Source organism: Aphelocoma coerulescens, chromosome 9, assembly GCF_041296385.1.
Source record: "Aphelocoma coerulescens isolate FSJ_1873_10779 chromosome 9, UR_Acoe_1.0, whole genome shotgun sequence".
In the NCBI taxonomy this organism is placed as follows: Eukaryota; Metazoa; Chordata; class Aves; order Passeriformes; family Corvidae; genus Aphelocoma; species Aphelocoma coerulescens.
The window spans coordinates 26,910,679-26,931,751 of NC_091023.1; the positions used below are offsets into that span (position 1 = coordinate 26,910,679).

Consider the following 21,073-nt stretch of genomic DNA (forward strand, 5'->3'; position numbering starts at 1 on the left):
AGGAGGTAAATGTTTTCTCATTTTTACCTCACTTAATTTACAAATGGGGCAGATGCAACCTGGGTAAGTTGATCTTTCCACTGCGCTATTGATCTTCATCCATGGCGAAGGAAAAAAAAAATCCCTACAGAAATAATTTTGAACATGTGACATCAACCTGTGAAACTCCAGAATTTCATCATAGATTTGGTCAGATTTCGAAATCTCAGCTTTGGCTTACTCATTTAGAGAGAAGCAGAGTCCTCCATTTAATTCAGATGTGTTTAATTCAGAAGGTTCCAGAAAGTGAGATTTAATTCATTTAATGCAGAAGGTTCCAGAAAGTGAGACTATGAAATTCAGTATTCTGACAGTGCCTGATAGGAATAGTGATTAAAATTGGTGAATTATTGTATACCATAGTCCAGGTCAATAAAACTTAGATTTTTGTGTCATTACAGGGAAACTGCTATACTTTTGTTATGTTCTGAATCTTAGTCTTCTATCCAAAATAATCATAATTTTTGTGACCAGTATTAAAATAGGTGCCAAGGAGATGGTGCTTATTACAGATAATTTTAAGTTGCCATACAATGGAAAATTGTAATTGTAATTTAGAATGAATGTGACTGTGTCAGTGCTCAGAGCACAGATGACATTTTTTAAAAATTCCCAAGTGACCAAAAATGCATATTTTTTAATAGAAGTTTGCAGGTGGCTTTGTATGCCTAAAGCTTCAGACACAACCATGTTGTAATGGATATATACTCAAAGAAAGTGCCATTGCAAACTTTAGTTAGGTGGTTTTTAAGCTTTCTGTGTTTAAGGTCCAATTTTGTTCTTATTTTTCAGTGAGACTGATACAAAATGTTTACAGAACTTGAATAAAGCAAAAGAAGCCTTTGGCACTGGGTAGTGCATTTGGATAATGGTAACAGTTAAGATTATCTGGATCTTATGTTTTTAATCATTGAAGAGTGTGGCTTATCCTGTCTGGCAACAGATTAGGAGGAAGATAACATAGCGGGGTCATTTTGTGGAATTTCTGAGCCTCATTTCAGCAATACTAAAACTGCTTGGAAAGGGGATGAAAACCTCCCCACCTCCATCTATGAATATCTGGGCCTTTCTATCCCTAGAAATCTATGCCACACTTTGTGCTAAAATTACATTTCCAAGGGAACTGTGGTGGGTAGCAGAGCTAACACAAGCACGCACTGGTGGGCACACTGATCCCAGTGACCTCAGTCCTCCCTTTTCTGCTTGTGCTACACCAGTTTGGTAGTGTGAACAGGTAGGAGCGGGCACAACTTGGCCTCCTTTTGTCAATGCAGAGCAGATACACAGAGAAGAAGTGTCACTTAGAACTTTTCACAGTGTGCTTGAGAAATTGTGCTCATGTGCCACATATCATAGGGATTATTTTCTCAGTAGCATACCAGCTGTAGAGAGAGTGATGAAGATAGTGAAGAATGTAATTAAGCTTAGTCTGTAAATCCATTTAAATTTGCTTTCAATTCAGTGACAAGATTTATTCTAATATATGTGATTGCAGGTTGGCAGAAATAGAAAAAATTTCTTTGATTTTCTGAACTGACGAGGTTACCAGAATCTTTTGTTTGCTCTTGACACACAGAGACATTGTGCAATTGGTTTTATTGTGTTCACAAAAGCAAACAGGAGCAGGGAGGGGGAGGTAAGGATGTGGGGAGTAGGAGGGATAGGACCATAAAAAGGGAAATTGCATGTGCCTGTTCTGTGTTTTTATTTCATGTTTTCCACAAGGTTCATGAATGCAAAATGAAGCTATTTCTCCTAAGCTGCTTGCTGGTTTCCTGCTGTTGCCAGGTTGGGGCAGTGAACAGGGAGTACTATATTGGCATTACAGAGACTGTCTGGAACTATGCACCTGGTGATGCCAATGCCATCTCTGGGCAGCTTTTTGCCGAAGAAGAGTAAGTAAAGCAGTGTCACTGGTTGAGTTTTATTTACAACTTCATCTGGTTTAGACACCAGGGCCACACTGAAAACCTGATGAGTCTTGTTGGTGTCAGTGGATTTTCTGTCAGACATATAAGGGAATTTCAATTTTTTTTTCCTGGCTCGCTTGAGAATTGCATTCCAATGTTCTACTAATTCAGAGCATTGGAATATGTAGGGGGTGTGAATTTTTTGCAATGAAATATTTACTAAGTAGAGACTAGAATAAGACCCTCAATGTCTAATGGTGTTTAATTTTGAATGTCTAAGGTGCTAGTGCTGAAGGGATGATTTTTGCTGTTGTTTTTAAATGCAGAAACTTGACAAATTTAAAACTTTCCTACTGAGCACAGGTTTCCTTTTTAGTTCATTGTTGGCAGGGGTGGTCTTCACTGGTACAGAAGCACAGCTGAGTACTTTCACTCACCCCCTGTGGAGGAGCTGGGTTGCTCGTTACGAGGCAGGGAGGGTCCTGTGCAGAGTGAGAGCAGTTAGTAGGCTGAAGATATGTAGGGTGAGGAGGAAGGGAGCACCCTGGAAGTCTGAATAATCAATAAAGAAAACTCAGATATAAAAGGCATCAGAAAAATACTTGAGAGAGAAGAAGTATTCCTTTCTTCTATTTTTTCAGTGCCTTTAAAATTAAATAGAACTATATCAAAGCTAAAACAATGATGAGAGAAATCAGAAATTAGAAAAATCTCAAAAATGCAGTTCTCATTTGGTTTGTGGGTGAGGGATTAGACGATTTCCTGTGGTTTGTTTTCTTTAGTGAGGGCCTCAGCCATAACCTGCCACTCGATCAGGTGTGAGGTGAAGCAGTCAGCTTTTTACTTTTTCCATTCACAAACTTTGTGAGGTGTAAGATGCTGCCAGGGATTCAGCAGGCTAGTAATTCTGATCAGAGGTGGAAACAGGGCATCTTGTCTAAGAATTGCAGAGCTGTGTTGTAATAAAACAGGCCACTCCTGTTCACTGCTTTTCTCTGGTCCGTGGTGACCTGCAGCATGCTACATTAATTTCAGGTTTTCAGTGGTTGTATGCCTGCAATGGAGCTGGTCCCTTGTATTGTACTTTTCAGTTTCAGCTTCTCTGATTCCCCTTCTCCTCCAGGACCCTTTATGAGGCTGTGCATGTGTGGAGATTGCTATTTATAGGAGCAGGGGAAAGCAGAGTGCAGAAGGAATACTTTACAACTAAATTTTGTCTGTTTAAATGGTCCAAGCAGAGCCAAAACATGTTTGTTTATTTAGGTTGTAGCTCAAAAGCCGCATGCACTCAGAATGATAGTAACTGGGCCTTTGCAACTCAGTTTATGTTCCCCAAGTGGAGCTCTGAACTGGCATTTTAATTACACTTCAGACCTGTGCTTGCCAAGGTACCTACAATTCCTTCCCCATATGCTCAAACAGTACTCCGCCTCGTAGAAAATACTTTGCATTTTTCGGCAGTATTAACTTATTTCACAACAAGGCTTGCACACAGTTGTGCACAGCACTGCAGAGGCCTGGTCTTTATTTGAGACTATTAATTAGAACCACACTACAGATGTGTTTGTGTATTTTCTTTACAGGCAGGCTGAAGTCTTTCTCAAAAGAGGTCCACACAGGATAGGAAGAACTTACAAGAAGGCTATCTACATTCAGTATACCAATCATTTATATGATGTGATACTTGACAAACCTTCCTGGCTGGGTTTTTTAGGTCCTATAATTAAGGGAGAAGTTGGAGATTCCATTACTATTCACTTGAAAAACTTTGCTTCAAGAAACTACACACTGCATCCACATGGTGTAAGATACACAAAAGAAAATGAAGGTAGGCTTGATTCATGTCTGTGCCAGAATTTATCAAAAGTTAATTGTCCCTCTAAGTGGTACTCTCTCATCGGAGAGAAGACTGGTCAAGTAAATAGAGATTTAAATTAGGACACAATCAATTTAAAATATAATCTAAGTTTGATAATTTTTCAAGAGTGAAATACAAAGCCAAAAGTGGAATTTGTAAAGGAGGCAATTTTAGATCAACATTTTACCTGAAATAAGAGTATTTGTGTTTCAACCAAAATAAGGGTATAAAGGTACATAAGAGATTCAGATATGGGGGGGTATAAATAAAAATTTGATGCTGTGAGGAAGATATTGTTAACAGCAATAAAGTACTTTTCTAAGTTCTTAACACTAAATTTATGTATATGGTATATAAGATACACAAGAGTTTCTTAAAATGGAGAAACAGATTCTGCTCAATAAATAATTAATGAGATGAAAGTCTGACACACTCTAAGATGTATTCAGGGGTTCTATTGGGATAGGTGATGGCTTGCCCTTGCAATAGCCAGTCTGGCCACACTCAGGCAATGGGGGATTTTCTGCACTGGATGGCAATATGGCTGTTGAAAGTTTTATTACCGAGCCTTTAAAAAACAGTGTGTGAATTGTTGAGAATATGATGTCTCAAAATCACTCTTTAAAAATCCTTCATTAGAAGAATTTATGAAGTATCAACCTAGCTTCTAGTATTTTGTGGACTTTTTCATTACAACTAGTCTGTGTCTTGATAGAGACACTCTGTAGGATCAGAACAGTGTATTATTATGTAGCAGTATGTACACTTTTTGGAATTTTTTTCTATTGCTATCATTGCAGTAACACCTATATTCCTTCAGGGCATATGCAATTTTTTAGAACAGGTTACAAGATTAATATTTAACAAATGTTTTACAAATATTTGAATTGTTACATTTTTACAAGAAGTACATAGTCCCCTCCCAATAAATTAAGGACTAGCTTTAATGGGCCATTAATCAAAGTACTCCTATGGACTTCAAAGGCAAATGAAAAGATGCCTAAAGAGAAAGAAAACATCTACTAATCTGATTTAAAAGTTGTGGGGTTTTAACCTGTATTCAGATGTTCAGTCCATTTTTCTGCAGCATGTAGTCAACTTTCAGCATGGCAGGTGCTATCCTGACACCCTATTGTGAATGTGTTATGCTAATGGTGGCTGTATGGAACTCTTCAGGTGCTCTTTACCCTGACACCACCAAAGATTTTCAAAAGCAAGATGATGCTGTGGAGCCTGGAGGCCAGTACACTTACACATGGGATGTGACAGAAGATCAAGGTCCAGCTAAAGGAGATGCAGACTGCATAACCAGGGCTTACCACTCCCACATAGATGCTCCAAGAGATGTTGCCTCAGGGCTTGTTGGGCCTTTAATAATTTGCAGGAAAGGTAAACCATAAATAAATGAGTAAACAAATACATATGCAAAGTGATTGATAATGATCATTGATAAATATCAATGAAGTAAATTCCTGGAAGAGGAGAAGACTACAATTTATTTTGAAATAACTGCTTTTGGTCTTCTCAATTAGCTGCCTTCAATAGTGTAGGAAGTAGTCAGATTTTGTGTATGAGAATGAACATAATTTGCAGAATACTTTGTCCACAAATCCATGTGAGTGAAATGTGCTATGCTAGCCATGTGCAAGGAGTAAATACTGATATAAGAAAGAGATTAACATGCAATATTTATTCTCAGTAATTTTATAGAATCTATCAAAAGGGATTTTTGTTTCCTGAGTATGTCTGTAAGTTTATGTGTACAGTCACACTCAAGAAGTGTCAAAACATGAAGTAAACAGGGTCCAGCCTTACTGAGACTAGAGTTAAAACTGACAAAAAAATAATGTCAGTTACCAAAGATTTTGAATACACCGCTTTCTTTTTCAGATACAATGAATAGGGACAGTGATCAACACTTTGATGCTGAATTTATCCTTATGTTTTCTGTGGTGGATGAAAATCTCAGTTGGTATCTAGAGGACAATATCAGAACATACTGTTTTGAGCCTTCCAAAGTGGACAAAGATGATGAAGACTTCCAGGAAAGCAATAAAATGCACTGTGAGAGAACATTATGTTAATGTTGCTTGCCACTAATATTGTGAAGTAATATTTTTCTGTCTTGTCTCTTTTAAAGATGAATTGTAGATTTTTTGTTCTAATCAAGTCTCTTTTTAGAGGATTAAGAAAGATTCTTTTAAATAAAAATTTAAAAAGTTTAAAAGTGATGGCAGATATTGTACAATCAAACCTTTGGAGTTGTGATATAAAATTCTTAGGGGCCAAGAAGCTCTTTGCCAGTGTAATTTTCCCAGGCACTCTGAACAGATTTGTGTTACTTTGCTCTGTTTATTAGTCCTGAGCTCTGTACTATAATTTCACAGTTTAGAAAAACAGTTTTTACAGTTAGTGTAAACAAAAATGACACCTCTGGCTCTGACATGGATTCCAGAATTATAGCTATGTAGAGGAAGCATGTGTCTGATACTGGCACTGATTTTCAAAGGTGTGGAGCTTTCTTTTGAGGCTCTTTCTATTTTGAAAAATAGAGCACTGATAAAAAATAGAGTATGATACCTGCATTTGAAGAAAAAATCCTAAGGTCTGTGAAGTTAACTGTAATAAACAACATTTATTTTAGCAATCAATGGGTACATGTATGGATACCTCCCAAACCTCACAATGTGTGTGGAAGATAAGATAAAATGGCATCTTTTTGGCATGGGTAATGAAGCTGATATCCATTCAGCCTACTTTCATGGACAGACCTTAATAGAAAGGCATCATCGAGTTGACACCATCAGCCTCTTCCCAGCCACATTCATTGATGCTGTCATGGTACCAAGGAGCCCTGGGGAATGGCTGCTCAGCTGCCAAGTGAATGACCATATTGAAGGTACAGTACAAGTTTCAGTGATCAGAATTCTTTTAGCTTGAGCTAAGAGTTTGCTGAGTCACTTTTGCAGGGCTCTTGACCTCGTGATATGCCAGGCATTATTCTCCTCTAGGTAACAAAACTCTCATAGTAATTAAAATTGAAATGCCTACAAGTGCATTAGATGGGTTTGAGCACGTAGCCATGGGAATCAAGGGATTCTTTTCTCTAATGGACATCATCATCAGCTGGCAGCAATTAGCACAGCTGCACTTTTGCAAGCCTCACCCTTGGACAAAAAACCAGCATGACGTTTGCCTCTTGCTGGAGATAACTAACCACAATTTTCTGTCTGCCAACAAAAAAGTTGGGGCTCATTCCATGTTTGGCAAGGGGCACAGGACAGGCAGGCTAACTTGCCTGCTGACAAATACATGTTCTGGAAAGTGCATTGGTGAACAAGCAGAGATGTTCTTTTCTCTTCCCTGTATTATCCTGTATTTTCAGTTTTAATACCCATGTGAAATACTTAGAAGCTAATTCCATGCTTTTGAATGATCTGTATTCCTGTAAGTGAGGGAAGTAATTTGTCACAGAAGTGAGAAAGAACACAGAACTGAAAATCATTCTCCAAGATTTTAAAACTCCGTTATAAAAAGAAGTATGTAACTGACAGATTCAATTACACAGAGGTTCCAAGCTTTGAAATAGTTATCACATCAAGCAATATCCTGATATAGATGAAGCATCCTGGGCAAGACTTAAATCCTACAAATTGGCCTGATTTATAGCTGCAAAAGGGCTCTTTTCACTATATTATTTGTATCTCCAGCAAGCAGATTTGCTAACTGCTTCCCTTAGGATGCAGAGACTTGGGAGTTCCATAAGTAAGCGGTTGATTATATTTAGATGCAGAATGGTCAGTCTGGTAACATCTGACCTTGGCTGAAGTGTTCTCTGACAGCACTGTGTCCACCCTCCCCTAATCTTCTCTGCCATGCCTGTTGCAGCTTTACAAGCGGAATGCCCTTTACCACACCTGTCTGCCTGCTGTAGATACCATGGCTGTGTTTCTACATCCTAGCTCAGCTGGCGTGCCTTTTTTTATAGCATTCATCTTCCATTTTGTGATTTTCATATCCATCAATGGCGTGGGAATTGTCCAGGGAACATAAAAGCTGTTGGACACAGGGAGAGAGAAAACAAAATGCTGTTCCTTCTCTCTAGGTTTCTCTACCTCCTTATTTTCCAGGTGGTATGCAGGCTCTTTTTAAAGTAGAAGATTGTAAGAAATCCACATCAGATCACAAGGAGAGTACAAAGATAAGACAGTACTTCATTGCTGCTCAAGAGATCATCTGGAATTATGGCCCATCTGCAGTGAACCATTTTACAGGACAAGAATTAATCCTTGACAGGTAAACGCCTCTAATTAAAGAATTTTTATTTTCCAAGCAGAATTGATTTAAGCATGCTAAGTAAGGTAAGACTTATGGTAGAACTGACTTCTAAGCAGAATTGCTCATCTGTGCTTAAATATTAATGCTAGAATAAATATCAGACCAAATTACGTCAGTTGTTTTCCTTGTAATCTTATCTTAAATTTTGCTGCTATGTTAGTCACTTCACTGGGATTAAGATTAATTATTATGTCATATGTAGGCTGTGACTCCTGATTATTCAAGATGGTTGATTATTTTGAGTTAGGGAACAAAGTAGGAGTTCATGACCATTGCCTTAGATGATGAAACTCATGCTAACGGCATCTCATCTAGGAAACAGCTTGCATGACATAGCTTTGCCCTTTGCACTGTGTTTACATATTTAAGACCTGGATCGATTCACTGAATACATTGATTCCTCAAGGTTTTCATCTGTGAGTTAAAGCATACTTACCTCTTCCACAAGCGACGAGGCACAGTTCATTGTTTGAATAGTGCTTGAAAAACACTGAAAGGTCCTTTCTTAGAGAGTAAAACTGTAGACTGAATCTTCTCACTTTGTATATAGATGTTACATATTCTTGGTGTTTGTATCTGCTCCTGTTGAATTTTTGTAACTTCTAATTAAAAGAAGAATAAGCTCAAGGTTATGAAATGTTAACTAGAAATCATCCTTGGTGAGTCTCTAAGCACACTGGCTTTGTAAGGGCAACACAGCATAGTGGCCTTTTCTTAATGAGAAGTTAGTGGAGGATAATGGATTCCTGCACATCCTATATGGGACTGCATGTAAGTGTGTGGCCATACCACTGAAAAGAAACCCAAAAGACAAACTCAGCATAGCATACCTCAGAAAACAGGGTTGAGGTCTGACTGCCTTTGTACAACCAAGCATTTTGACTTGAATTGTTTGCGTCTATTGCTACTTCTTCTACACAGTGAATCTCAGATCTTTTTTGAACAAAGTGGGACAAGAATTGGTGGCTCCTATAAAAAAGCAATTTACAAAGAATACACAGATGGTTCTTTCACTGAACATAGAAAAAGGCTTGCAGAGGAAGCACATCTTGGACTCCTAGGTAAGAGAGTAACTGTCACCCCAAGACAAGAGTCTAAAATTTTTTCATGTCAAAGATTTATAAGAGTGAACAGTCACTTCCACTGGTTAGTGAGCAGCGCCCCCACTCTCCAAGAAGTCCTCAGCTCTCCCTGCCTCCAGCAGTCGCTAGTGCCTGTGGTTTCCCCCAAGGTGTAAAGAAGCTCTTAAATGCAACACTGTCATGGTACCCAGCTTCCCTGAAGGACCATGCCATGGTCTCCAAAGGTCTGGCTCTGAATTACAAGGCCAGACTAGGTGAGTCTAGTCCTACTGATAACCTTGCTGCTTCTGGCATGGGTTGGTACTAATGTCTGTAAATCCCTTTCCAAAGAGAGGAACTGGCCTGAAAGTCACTGGACCTCCACGTGAACTGGGAATGGTTGCTGCTGGGCTGTTCTGTGATTCAGGCCATATGCCAGTGTCTTGGGGTGACTTTATGATGTGTATCCCATACTGCTGCCCTATGGCCAGAAATTAATTTTTGCACCTTTCTATGCCTTTAAACTGAGCCTGAGAGGCGGAAGGAAAAACTGAGCAAAACTTTTTCAAAGCAGTTTGCAGCTTGTTCAAGGTCGCACAGAGATAACGACTTTTTTTTTCAGCTGCGGCAGGAGAGCGAGAGGGAAGGGAAGGGAAGCACCCGGCTTGCTTTTCTTTCCAGTTGGCTTTTCGGCAGTTTTTTTTCCTCAGCTCTTTTTCCTTCGGAGAGTTGAACTTTTGTTTTCTTGGGACTTTGTTTTTCCTCCTTTTCTCTCTGCTGGACTGTTTCAACATCAGAATACATTGGGAGGAGTTTCTACTGAGGCCTTAGCCCTGGAGGTGGGCCCACCACCCCATCCCAGCTCCAAGGAGGAGGAGAGAGAGATCTACGGAAGGACTCTGAAATTTTCCCAGGTTTCTCTCAGCAGATCGAGAGGTTTTATTATTTGGCATCATTATCCCTTTTCCTGTGTGTTTGTTAAATAAATAGTTTTTATCTCTTTCACTTTTCTTCAACGAAAATTTATTTTTTCCCGAACCTGGTGGGGGAGGGATGGTTGTGACCTGCCTTCTCTCAGAGGATATATTTCTAAATTTGGCCAAACTGGAACAGCCAGGGACCTGGTCTGTGGCCACAGAGGCCTAGGGGCATTCCTCATGCAAGGGTAAAAGCAGCCGGCCACTGAATGCCATAAGTTTGTGGTGACCTTTACACCATTTGATAGAAATATCCTGTAATTAGACCATGTACACTTTTCTAGGACCTGTGATCAAGGCTGAAGTGGGTGAGCGCATCAGGGTGACCTTCCGGAACAATGCCAGCCGCCCGTTCAGCATCCAGCCCCACGGTGTGAGTTACCACAGGAGCGAGGCAGGGGCACGGTATGGCACTGCCCCCAGAGGTGAGCCACGGATGGGGTGCTGCAGCATCTGAGCACACACTGTCTTACCTGTCCATGTATTAAAGGTGATAAAAGAAAGAATGTTCACTAGGCATAATTCCCAACGCTGATTTCCATAATAGGTACCGAATCTCCAGCCTCTCATGTGAGTCCCGGAACTACATTTACATATGAATGGGATGTGCCAGAAGATGTGGGTCCCACAGACCAAGACCCAGACTGTTTAACCTGGCTTTATTACTCAGCTGTGGATGCAGTCAGAGACACCAATTCTGGCCTTGTGGGTCCTCTCCTGGTGTGCAGGAAAGGAGCTCTGCTTTCTTCTGGGAAACAGGTCGGTAGAAGAAGAAAAGTGGAAACCTTTGCATCATCACAGCTGAGTCTGCTTTCTCCTCCCAGACTGCACCACCTTTTCTCCACATCACGGTTTCACCCATGTCCTAAGGGGAATACACAACATGAAGAAAGTGGGGTTGGTTTTCAATCTTGCTCCAGATAGACAGTCACTGCAATGTGGAAAAACCATCATCACAAGCAGCTGCTGGCATTCAAGTCTCAGCTATGATGAGAATCTCTAGGAAAATGTAGAAATTTTAAAGACCAAAATACAAACTCACTTCCAGAGGTGGTCCCTGCTGGTAGAAAGAGTGTCAGCAGTAGGTACTTATCACCAGATACAGCAATTACAGAGCTTTGAGATTATCAGAATGAAGTATCAATGTATGCATTTACTCTATTTTGTGACTTGTACTCATAAATTATTATGTGAATAGGATTTTTCTCACTGACATTTTCTGTTCACTCATTTCTATTTTTCTTTCTACTATTTCTTCTCAACAGAAAAATGTGAACATGGAGTTTTTTCTACTTGCCACAGTATTTGATGAGAATCTGAGCTGGTATTTGGATGATAATATTTTGATGTTTACACTAAGTCCTGACAAAATTGACAAAGATGATGAAGACTTCCAAGAGTCTAACAAAATGCACTGTAAGAAAATTATTAGTTAGCCAAATATTAATTTCTACAATAAGGTTTTTACTTTTATGGTTTCACGTTTGAAGCTGGAAAGCTGTATAGTGCAGCGACATTTCATTCCTTTCCAGTGGAAAAAAACCCAGAACATTTCGGTGCAATTCAGTTTCAACTAAATGTGATAGTTCAAAGCATAATGCCAGCTGTTCAGTGTCTTGCATGGCAGTTGAGGATTTAGCATGGTTATGTACCACTTTGAGCAGATAGAAGGAGGAATTAGGTCTTTGGCCTGTGTGCAACCACTACAAGTGCAACCAGGCAGCAAGACAAAACTGACCTCTGCTCTACAGATGATATAGCTGAAAGGAGGTTTTTCACACAGTTACAGAGCAGTTGAGGTTGGACGGAACCTCTGGAGGTCACCTGGTCCAACCCCCTGCTCAAGTAGGGCCACCCAGAGCCACTTGCCCAAGACCACGTCCTGATGACTTCCAAATACCTTCAAGGATGGAGACTCCACCATCTCACTGGGAAGCCTCTGCCAGTGCTTGGTCAGCCTCATAATTTCCTGATGTTCAGAGGGAATCTCCTGTGTGTCAGGTGGTGTCTGTTAGTGTCAGTTGGGCTTCTGTCCCTATCACTGGGTACCACTGGGATGAGCCCAGCTCCATCTTCTTGGCACTCCCCCCGCAGGTGTTTGTACACGTGGGTGAGATCCCCCAAGCTGCCTCTTCTTCAGGCTGAAGGGTCCCAGCTCTCTCAGCCTTTCCTTGCAGGAAGAGATGCTTTCTTGTCCCTTCATCATTCTTGTGGCTCTTTATTGCCCTCTCTCCACTATGTTCATGTCTTCCATACTGGGGAGTCCAGAACTCAGCACAGCCCTGCAGGTGTGGCCTGAGCAGTGTGAGCAGAGGGCAGGGATCATCTCCCCCAACCTGCCAGCTGGACTTTGCCTCAGAATGAGTCTTTGCCTCTTTAATAGGGCAGAACTGAGTTTCACACTGATCAGTGTTTTAGTACTGCAGAAATGTTTTTCAAGTTTCATGGGAAAAAGACGTTTTTATCCTCAGGCCCTAGCTCCCTGCTAGTAAGTCCTAATCTTTAAGCATATTTATTTGTGCATTTTAAAAAATGTTCCCCTCAGGGCCATTCCTGTTTACAGACTCTTGGTGCAGAGCATTCAGTGGTACCTGTGAAGCCCAGGATTTGAAAGTTTTGCAAAGGACTATCTAGAAAGGGTTAGTAACTCAAACTAAAAAAACCCTTCTGATTGCCTCCCCTTTATGGCTGGAGGGTGTTGCAGGGTGTAAAGTGGGATCCTTTATGCATCCTGAATATGTGACGAGTAGAAAGCAGGGAAAGTTCCAGTTGGTCAAGGCAGCAACATGTGCTGTAGACATTGAAAAGGGAAACAGTTAGAAATTATTTTTAAACACTGGGGTTTAAAAGCTGTTTTGCTTGAATTGATTCCTTAGTTTTGTTCATATGATATTTTATTATTGATATTTCTGTCAGTCTAAGGCATGACATTACATCTGAAGTGTTTATTAATTAATCTCTATTGCAGAATTAAGTAATATATTAATCAAGGTGGGTTTTGCTTTCTCAAATCTTCCATAGCCATTAATGGTTATATGTATGGAAATCAGCCTGGTCTTGAGATGTGTAAAGGAAGTGTTGTTTCCTGGCATTTGATGGGCTTGGGTTCAGAAGTTGATGTCCATGGGATATACTTCTCAGAAAACACATTTGTAACTAAAGGAACAAGAAGGGATACAGCAAATCTGTTTCCACATACAGCTCTTACAGCTATTATGAAGCCTGACTCCGAAGGTAAATGTCTTGTTTAAAAATGTTGTTAGTAATGCAGAAACTGTTACCTATGAATGTTTTGTGCATAGAGACAAGCTTTAAGTAGTTGATATATTGATCCTGGTGCTAAAACTGTGTACAGCCGTGTTTGAAGGGCAGCAAACTGTAAGGACGTGTTCTTAATGCTAAAACCTTGATTTTTCTAGCTCCTCTGTATGCTGAATTTTATTACTACAAGTAGCCATACTGCACAAAGATTTTGGACCTTATATGAGCAATAACCTGTTTCTGAGTCTCCTCAAGTCTTTGTTTCTCACATGACCTCTAGGAATTTTTGAAGTGTCCTGCCTGACAACAGACCACTACACTGGGGGAATGAAACAGAACTACAAAGTGAAAAAATGCCATTGGTGGAATGCAGATTTATCTATGTATTTGCATGAAAAGATTTACTACATTGCTGCAGTGGAAGTTGAATGGGACTATTCTCCTAACAGGACATGGGAATTTGAGCGGCACCAATACCATGAGGAAAGGTACTTTGGTATATACACAGGGAAAAGAAATACAAAAAAAGCAAAGGAGCAACTCACTTCTCCTCTGAACCTTTTCCTCGTCCAAACATTTCTAGACACACTTTCTTTTCACACATATTGTTTTGGGCTCACTTGAGTCTGTGGTCCTTCCCCAGTAGTGTTGCCATGTAACTGAGCCAGACAGCAAACTGTTTGAGAAATAGTCCAGCACAGATCTTCTGCGGGACAGGTGTAGATTTTAATGGATCCTGGATAGTGCATGTGCATTTATTATTTACTGATGTTGGTAGTCCTTGACATGGAAGGCTTAAAATGTTCATTGTCATCATACCTATGATGACTATGTCCTGATAAAAAAAGTCTCTGTCTCATGTTTATTTGTGGTCTGAGTAAGGTTCTTTCCGGCCCCTCTCAATTTCATGAGCTTACACAAGATATGTCCACGATTGAATCCACTCACCATGAAGCTTGTTGTTTCGGTGTTTTATTTCCAGTACTTGAATCTCAATGAGAGAGAATTGATTGGATCAAATAATTCCTGCCAATTAGCAGAAAAGGCTATACAAGAATGATGAATTTCTGTGTTCCACCTGAATAACTTGAGTAGCAGATTATAACTGTAGTTTGTTATTAGCTTAATTGTATTTTCTTCTTTTTTCTCTGTTTGATAGCACATTTCCTTGCCCTGTACACTAGTGGACTCTGACATAATTCTAAGCACAAGTAATATGGGCTGTGCTGTTACCAGACTTTTTCCCCCCTGTTGTGTCCAGCCCCCATGATCTCAGCAGAGCATCCCTCACATTTAACATCAGCAAGGCACTTAAGCTTTACAAGTTTTAGGCTTCATTTCAGATGTACACAAGTAGACAAAGGCTCTGTTTTTCAGTATGCAAGTTGCTATGCATCTTCTTCCAATGTGAAGTATTTGCCAGGCCAAGCACTCAGCATTTTTCCAAGTACCATAGAGACTTGATCTATTTATAGTGGGTTTTTTAACCTTTTAATGAAAAACCTCCCAGCTTAACTAGAATGTTTGCATGTTGAAGATACTAGCAGTTTACGAGATTACTCTTTCACTGAGCCAGATTCTTGCTTGATAGTTAATTGACATACCTGCAAAAGATGTTCTAAAATACATGAAGGAATGCATTTCTTTCTTCTTCTGGCAGCCCTGGAAATCCATTTTTAAATAAAAATGACAAATTCATTGGCTCAAGGTACAAAAAGGTAGTATATCGCGAGTACACCGATCAGACATTCAGTACTCCCAAAAACAGAGCAAAGGAGCAGCATCACCTGGAAATTCAAGGTAAAGTCATCAGGTTCAGTTTTGGAAATGCAAAAAATGCAGTGACACAAATCAGAAGATACTATTTGAATAATATTGAGTACAGTTCTACCCACAAAAATTGCCTCAATCTAAGTGGAAAACCTACATGGAATTGCTACTTTTATTGTGGTACTTTCCCTGCAAGATAACATTGCTTGCTTTACAAGGAAAAAAAAACCTTTTGGTTTACTGCCTGATCAGAGGCCAGTTTTTCGTAAGTCAGCATAAAACTGGGCAGCAACATCCAAACTGACTTCAGGTACACAGTAGGTGCTCAGAACTTGAGACTTAGAGGCCTAACTTCAACATCTCAAGTCGGCACAGTGAACATTATCTTTATACAGTTTTCAGCTGAATTATAAGACAGTGTTGTGAATTTGAACACAGCGAGCTGGCTCTGTCTGCCCTGATGTTTTGTAAAACCAAGTTAATCTTTCTTTTCAATCCAACAGGGCCACTGCTTGTGTCAAACACTGGAGATAAAATTATAATAGTTTTTAAGAACTTAGCATCAAGACCTTATTCTATCCATGCCCATGGAGTGAAAACAGACAGTTCTGTTGTTGCTGTAACTAACCCAGGTATCAAACCACCCATCTTTATTTCCAGCAGGTAACATCAGGACTTCTGGTAAGATTTAGCAAGCTTCCAGATAGCAGGAAAGACATAATTTTTGTTTGTCTTGCCTCAAGTTCTTAAATTTTTGATGGTGATTATGACAAACACTTCTACAGTCCAAATGCCCCTGCTAACTATTGCTATGTATCTTAGTCCTTGACTGATGAGTAATTTTTTGACACAACATGGCTGCACCTTTTATGAAAGCAAACAGATTTGGCTCCATAGGGAAAGCATAGCTTATGCTATTACTTCTGAAGTTCCTCTGTGATCTTTACAAAAGATACCAACTTTATTAAGTATAGTGAACTGGACAGTGCAGAAACACACTCCCACATACACACAAAACTATTGTCAAGAAGAATCAGGGATTTGCAGAAGCGGCCATCAGCTAGCCAGTGCACTAAATGGGAAGTTCAAGATAAATGTAAGCTGTAAATGGAGATAACATCAGCTTCAGGATGACCTCTTGTAGGTCAGCACACTGAAAACTTCAAAAATTAATTGATACTTATTTAATTCAGGTGAAACAAAAATGTATGTCTGGAAAATCCCAGAGAGATCTAGTCCTGAGAAAGGAGATTCACACTGTATTGCATGGGCATACCATTCAACAGTGGACATTGTTAAGGTATATTATTGATATCAGTTTTGTTCATGTCTCCAACATACATATAGCTGAAGGAGATGAGCTTGAAATTTTTTCTGCTTTCTTTGTCAAGTTATTTCCCCTATTACCATACCTTTGAATTTAAGTGTTTCTTGAAGGCAAATTGCAAGAAAATCAGGGCAGAAATTGAATGTCACAGGCATTCATGGTTTTGCTTCCTGGTTGTTCTGCAGTTGGTATAGATCATCTCAGATTCCCTTCTTACAGCTAACACTTTATAGCTTGCTCCATCTCTAATCAGTCATTTGTGGGAAAACTAACATGCAACTGTGAAACACAACTCTGGCATTTTTTACCAAGCACTAATTACCTTAACATAGTATTTTTAATGGAAATTAATGTATTCCTGCCTTTCTCTCAACAAAAACAAATAAAGTGTCAAGAAACATATTTTGAATGGAAATCAAGGTCAAAATTATAGAAATAGTTTGAAAAAAGAGTAGTAAATTAATATGGAAAAAATGTTTATTTCTAGTGAGAGATGAAGATGAGGCAGTCTTCATTGAACTTGATCCCTGGGTAGCATATAACGGTGCAGAATTAACTTTGTTTGACACTGGCTTCCCGTATTCCCAGATACTGACAGCTGTGAAGATAGTAAGAGGATTCATGTATGTCATTAAAAGTACTTCTGCTTAGTTACATCTTGCAATTATGTGGGTTTTCATCTGCCATTTCAGGACACTTACAGCGGATTAATAGGCACACTCATTGTGTGTCATAAACATTACCTGCCATCATTTCATACTAAAAAGAAAGTTCAGTTTGCTCTTCTTTTTATGGTTTTTGATGAAAATGAGTCATGGTACTTGGATGAAAACATTAAAACCTATTCTACCAACCCACACCTTGTCGACAAAGAGGATGAGGAATTCCTTGAAAGTAATAAAATGCATGGTATGTTTCCCAATTTAGTTCATCTAGCTCTGGGAATTCTATTAAATTATATCTTTGAAAGCACTGCATATAAATTCAACTTTCTCAGCCCCCTGAATTTCCAGTTCCAGGATAGAAGTTCTGAAAAATTTTACTCAAACTGTTTGAAAACACTGCTAATGACAGTGAATGACTTTTTTCTCACAAGTTTAAAAAAAAACAACGCCTAACAACAACAAAACAACAACAAAACCCCCTAGTATATTCCCATGTTGAAGTTTTGAGCAGAGAAAGTATAAAAATGAAATTTGAAGTTCTGATTTGATGTCAGTAAACAAATGTTCTGAATATGGTGGAAAGGCTATGTGCATCCTGAGAGCATGTCTTTGTAAAGCTAGCTCTTTAAAAACTGCAATATTAGCACTGGTGTACAGCAAAGAAATTTTCTTTATTATGTCTTTCTTTCTAGTTTAATGTGGAATATAAACACAACCATTCATAATGTGCTGTCCAAAGCCATTACTTTTGTCTGGCATTGGCTTTCAAATCTTTCAATCTGTATTACATTAGAGATCAACAACACACAATACACAAAATCTTAATTGTTTTCTCTGACTTACTTTCTTTCTTTTTAGCCATTAATGGAAAGGTGTTTGGAAATTTGCATGGCCTGACTATGCATGTTGGAGATAATGTCATCTGGTATCTGATGGGAATGGGCAATGAGATAGACATTCACACAGCACACTTCCATGGCCACAGCTTTGACTATAAGGTATCAGGTCTTTTTCACTTATTTCTTGCTGTATTAAGAATGAGAGGTAAGTCAAATACCAAGGACTGTTATCTATGGTGAAAAGTCACGTTACAATATTAAGCAGGGTTTGTACTTTGACCATAAGATTTTTATGCCCCAAACCTGTACTTGATCAACATACAAGAGCCAGAGAATATCTGTCAGTAGCATTTGCTCACTGTTAACCTCAGAAGTTGCTTTAATAAGATAGCTGTGAATTTTTCATGGCTGTGGTAAGACAAAAGCTATAGTTTTCCTTCATTTTCACTTAGTTGCTAGTTTATTAAACTTTGGAACATGAAGTGGATGTACAAAGAGATGCTTCAGAAGAAATGTGTGTTTAACAGTTTAACTGTTGCTTCTTTTTGTCTTGAAGCAAACAGGGGTTTACCGGGCAGATGTCTTTGATCTGTTCCCTGGGACATTTCAAACTGTGGAAATGACCCCACAGAACCCTGGAACCTGGCTGTTACATTGTCATGTTACTGACCACATCCACGCAGGCATGGAAACTACCTACACTGTGCTCCCAAAGGAAGGTAAGAGCCATCTAGCTTAGTAATGTTCATTATGTTTAAAGATGCACAATGGGGCTCACAGACATGCCATCATACTTAGAACCAGTTCAGGCACCCAGCAATATTCCATGTCTAGAAGCCAAGATGTTGCAAGCCACCTGGTCATACTTCCCTCAGCGCTGCTCAGGAAAGTGAAGTAGCTAAAGGACTGGATGATAACTGACTATAACTTTGACTTACCATTCATGAAATCTAAGTGACATATTTTTCTATTTTAAAATAATTCTTCATGAGACAGAGTATTTCTGTACCCAGGAAGTGCCAGTAGTGTCAGACATCATCTCAGTCTTTGTTCAAAACAAGCACAGTTGGTAAATACAGCTGAATTCATCATCCATATACAGCTGAAGTAGTGAAAAACTAAAACAGTGGTTACTTTCTCAAGGGCATGTTGTAGCTTTACAGACACTATTACCTTGCTCTAGCAATATTACCAGTGAAAAAGCTTGAATTTTGAAAGTTCTTGTTTCTAAAAAGTTAATACAATTTTAAAAACAGCACTTTCCAGTACTCAAAAGATCAAGCATAAGGTATTTCTTGTAGTTAATTGACAGAAAGAGAACAGTAGAAATAATTCAAAATACGTGATGTATGTATATGTATATATATACACGCACACAACTATATGATTTACATTTATAGCTATACTAAAAATACAGAGTGCAGTGTTAAATAGAAAATCTAGTTCTATTTGATAAACCACTGGAATGTGAAACACAACCTAATTCTATTTTATAAACACTACTGATTTACAGAGTATGTTATGCCAAATCTCCACAAACAATAACAGGGCTAATTTAAGAGTACAAGAACAACATGTAAAAGGAGGCTTTCAACTTCTATCAGCACTGTGTTAGATTTTTTATTATTAGCCATCTAGAGTGCATTAAAATGTACCCTTCTGTGCATCTTAAATTTGTTTTTAAATCTTACTCACAATGGCCAGAAGGTACTCAGATCCTCTGTGCTCATTTTGGACTCTGTTGGCCCCATGCACAGAGTATTCTTTTGATGAAATGTAACAAAAAACTATTTTTCCCCTTCTAGAGAAACAGTCTCTGTTCCCAAGATTATTCAATCAGTTCAAGTGCAAGGGCATGCCAGTCACTCAGGAATGATGAAAGCATTTTAACACAGTGATCCTCCAAAGTCTACCTTCAGTGAAGCATTTCTTGGAAAACGCTCCCGTCTGGACCACTCACCTCTACATGTTTTGGAAGATTTCACATAGTGGCCATGGCTAAGAAAAGAACCACAGATTAAGACAGCTGAATGGATGTAACAGCTTACAAATATTTTTTTTTATAAATGAAAATAGTATCTTGCAAGCAAAACAATATCTAGGTCATGGTTAATCCATGTTATTTAGCAGCTGAGGAACATGGAAGAGCTAATGAAATGTACTTTAAATTTGCAAATAACTCTGAATAAGAGCGAAATTCGGGGTATCTGTCATCCTACTGTCACATTTTACAAGACAGGTATGTGTGTAGTAACTGCTTAGTAAACAGGAATTTGGTTATCACTTTACCCATAGGTTCACACATATATAGTCTTGTGTAATTGAGCAATTACCAAAATAGTTCTGTTGTTTCTGTTAAATTACTTTATCATTTTATTCAGTAGTATGTTTCAAGAGTATGCATTTAAAAGATTTGATTTCCTGTTATGAAAATAATTTCAAGGCAAAATTAGGCTGAAATAAGCCTGATGAGGTGCAGACAGTGAAGGCCAAAACTTGGTGACTATGGTACTGAAGAGCTTTGCTTTGATGACTCTTAAGTAACTCCTGAAGTGGAATCATTTTGCTACTGCAACTCTTGGCAAAGGAAAAAGGAAGTGTTTCCTGACAGATGGAAGCAGCAGTATTAGAGTATGGCTGATGCTGGTCAAAAATGAAAACAGTAAGAGCAGACATGGTCATGCCATCCAGTTGTGTTTCAGTAACCAGTTATGTTTCAGTAACCCAACTCCTCATGTTAGACCTGTGTCAAACGAGAGGGACAGGCATATGGGACAGGCAGGGAAAGCAAGACGTCTGGGCTTTATACTTCTAAGAATGAAATTGCTTCTCTGTAACAAGCCTAGATTGCTTTGGTATTTTTCAAAGATTATACTGAAACTGGCATAATACCTACCACTAAATCAGATCATTGATTTTACCTGTAGCAGGAATGCTATGTGAGTAAGTTAAGCTACTTTTGATTTATCTTTTTTTTGTTAATGCATTTTAGCTGAAATATAGATGATCTCTTCTGACTGACTTCTAC

At 38.9% G+C, this 21,073-nt stretch overlaps 1 protein-coding gene across 2 annotated transcripts; it reads left to right on the forward strand.

The window, feature by feature from the left end:
- The first annotated feature begins 1,700 nt into the window (after positions 1–1,700).
- Positions 1,701–21,062, forward strand: CP (ceruloplasmin). 2 transcript variants are annotated; one of them, XM_069023965.1, is made up of 19 exons: positions 1,701–1,934; positions 3,533–3,777; positions 4,984–5,196; positions 5,698–5,871; positions 6,452–6,706; positions 7,938–8,103; positions 9,067–9,206; positions 10,468–10,608; positions 10,731–10,942; positions 11,449–11,599; positions 13,205–13,417; positions 13,725–13,932; positions 15,105–15,244; positions 15,718–15,846; positions 16,408–16,514; positions 17,234–17,450; positions 18,065–18,204; positions 18,602–18,764; positions 19,851–21,062. In XM_069023965.1, exons 1-19 carry the CDS (start codon positions 1,780–1,782, stop codon positions 19,919–19,921), a joined length of 3,240 nt encoding a protein of 1,079 aa, XP_068880066.1. In that variant the 5' UTR covers positions 1,701–1,779; the 3' UTR covers positions 19,922–21,062. The 2 variants fall into 2 exon arrangements, with proteins under 2 accessions (XP_068880066.1, XP_068880067.1); XM_069023966.1 differs by having other exon boundaries at positions 1,793–1,934; positions 3,664–3,777.
- Positions 21,063–21,073: the final 11 nt, after the last annotated feature.

What these genes read in the sequence shown, in the direction of transcription:
- CP (XM_069023965.1), top strand. Translation starts at nt 1,780, where the DNA reads ATGAAGCTATTTCTCCTAAGCTGCTTGCTGGTTTCCTGCTGTTGCCAG. An exon ending in CAGCTTTTTGCCGAAGAAGA is followed by an intron (nt 1,935 to 3,532) that starts GTAAGTAAAGCA and finishes TTTTCTTTACAG; the next exon opens with GCAGGCTGAAGTCTTTCTCA. An exon ending in GGAAAGCAATAAAATGCACT is followed by an intron (nt 5,872 to 6,451) that starts GTGAGAGAACAT and finishes CATTTATTTTAG; the next exon opens with CAATCAATGGGTACATGTAT.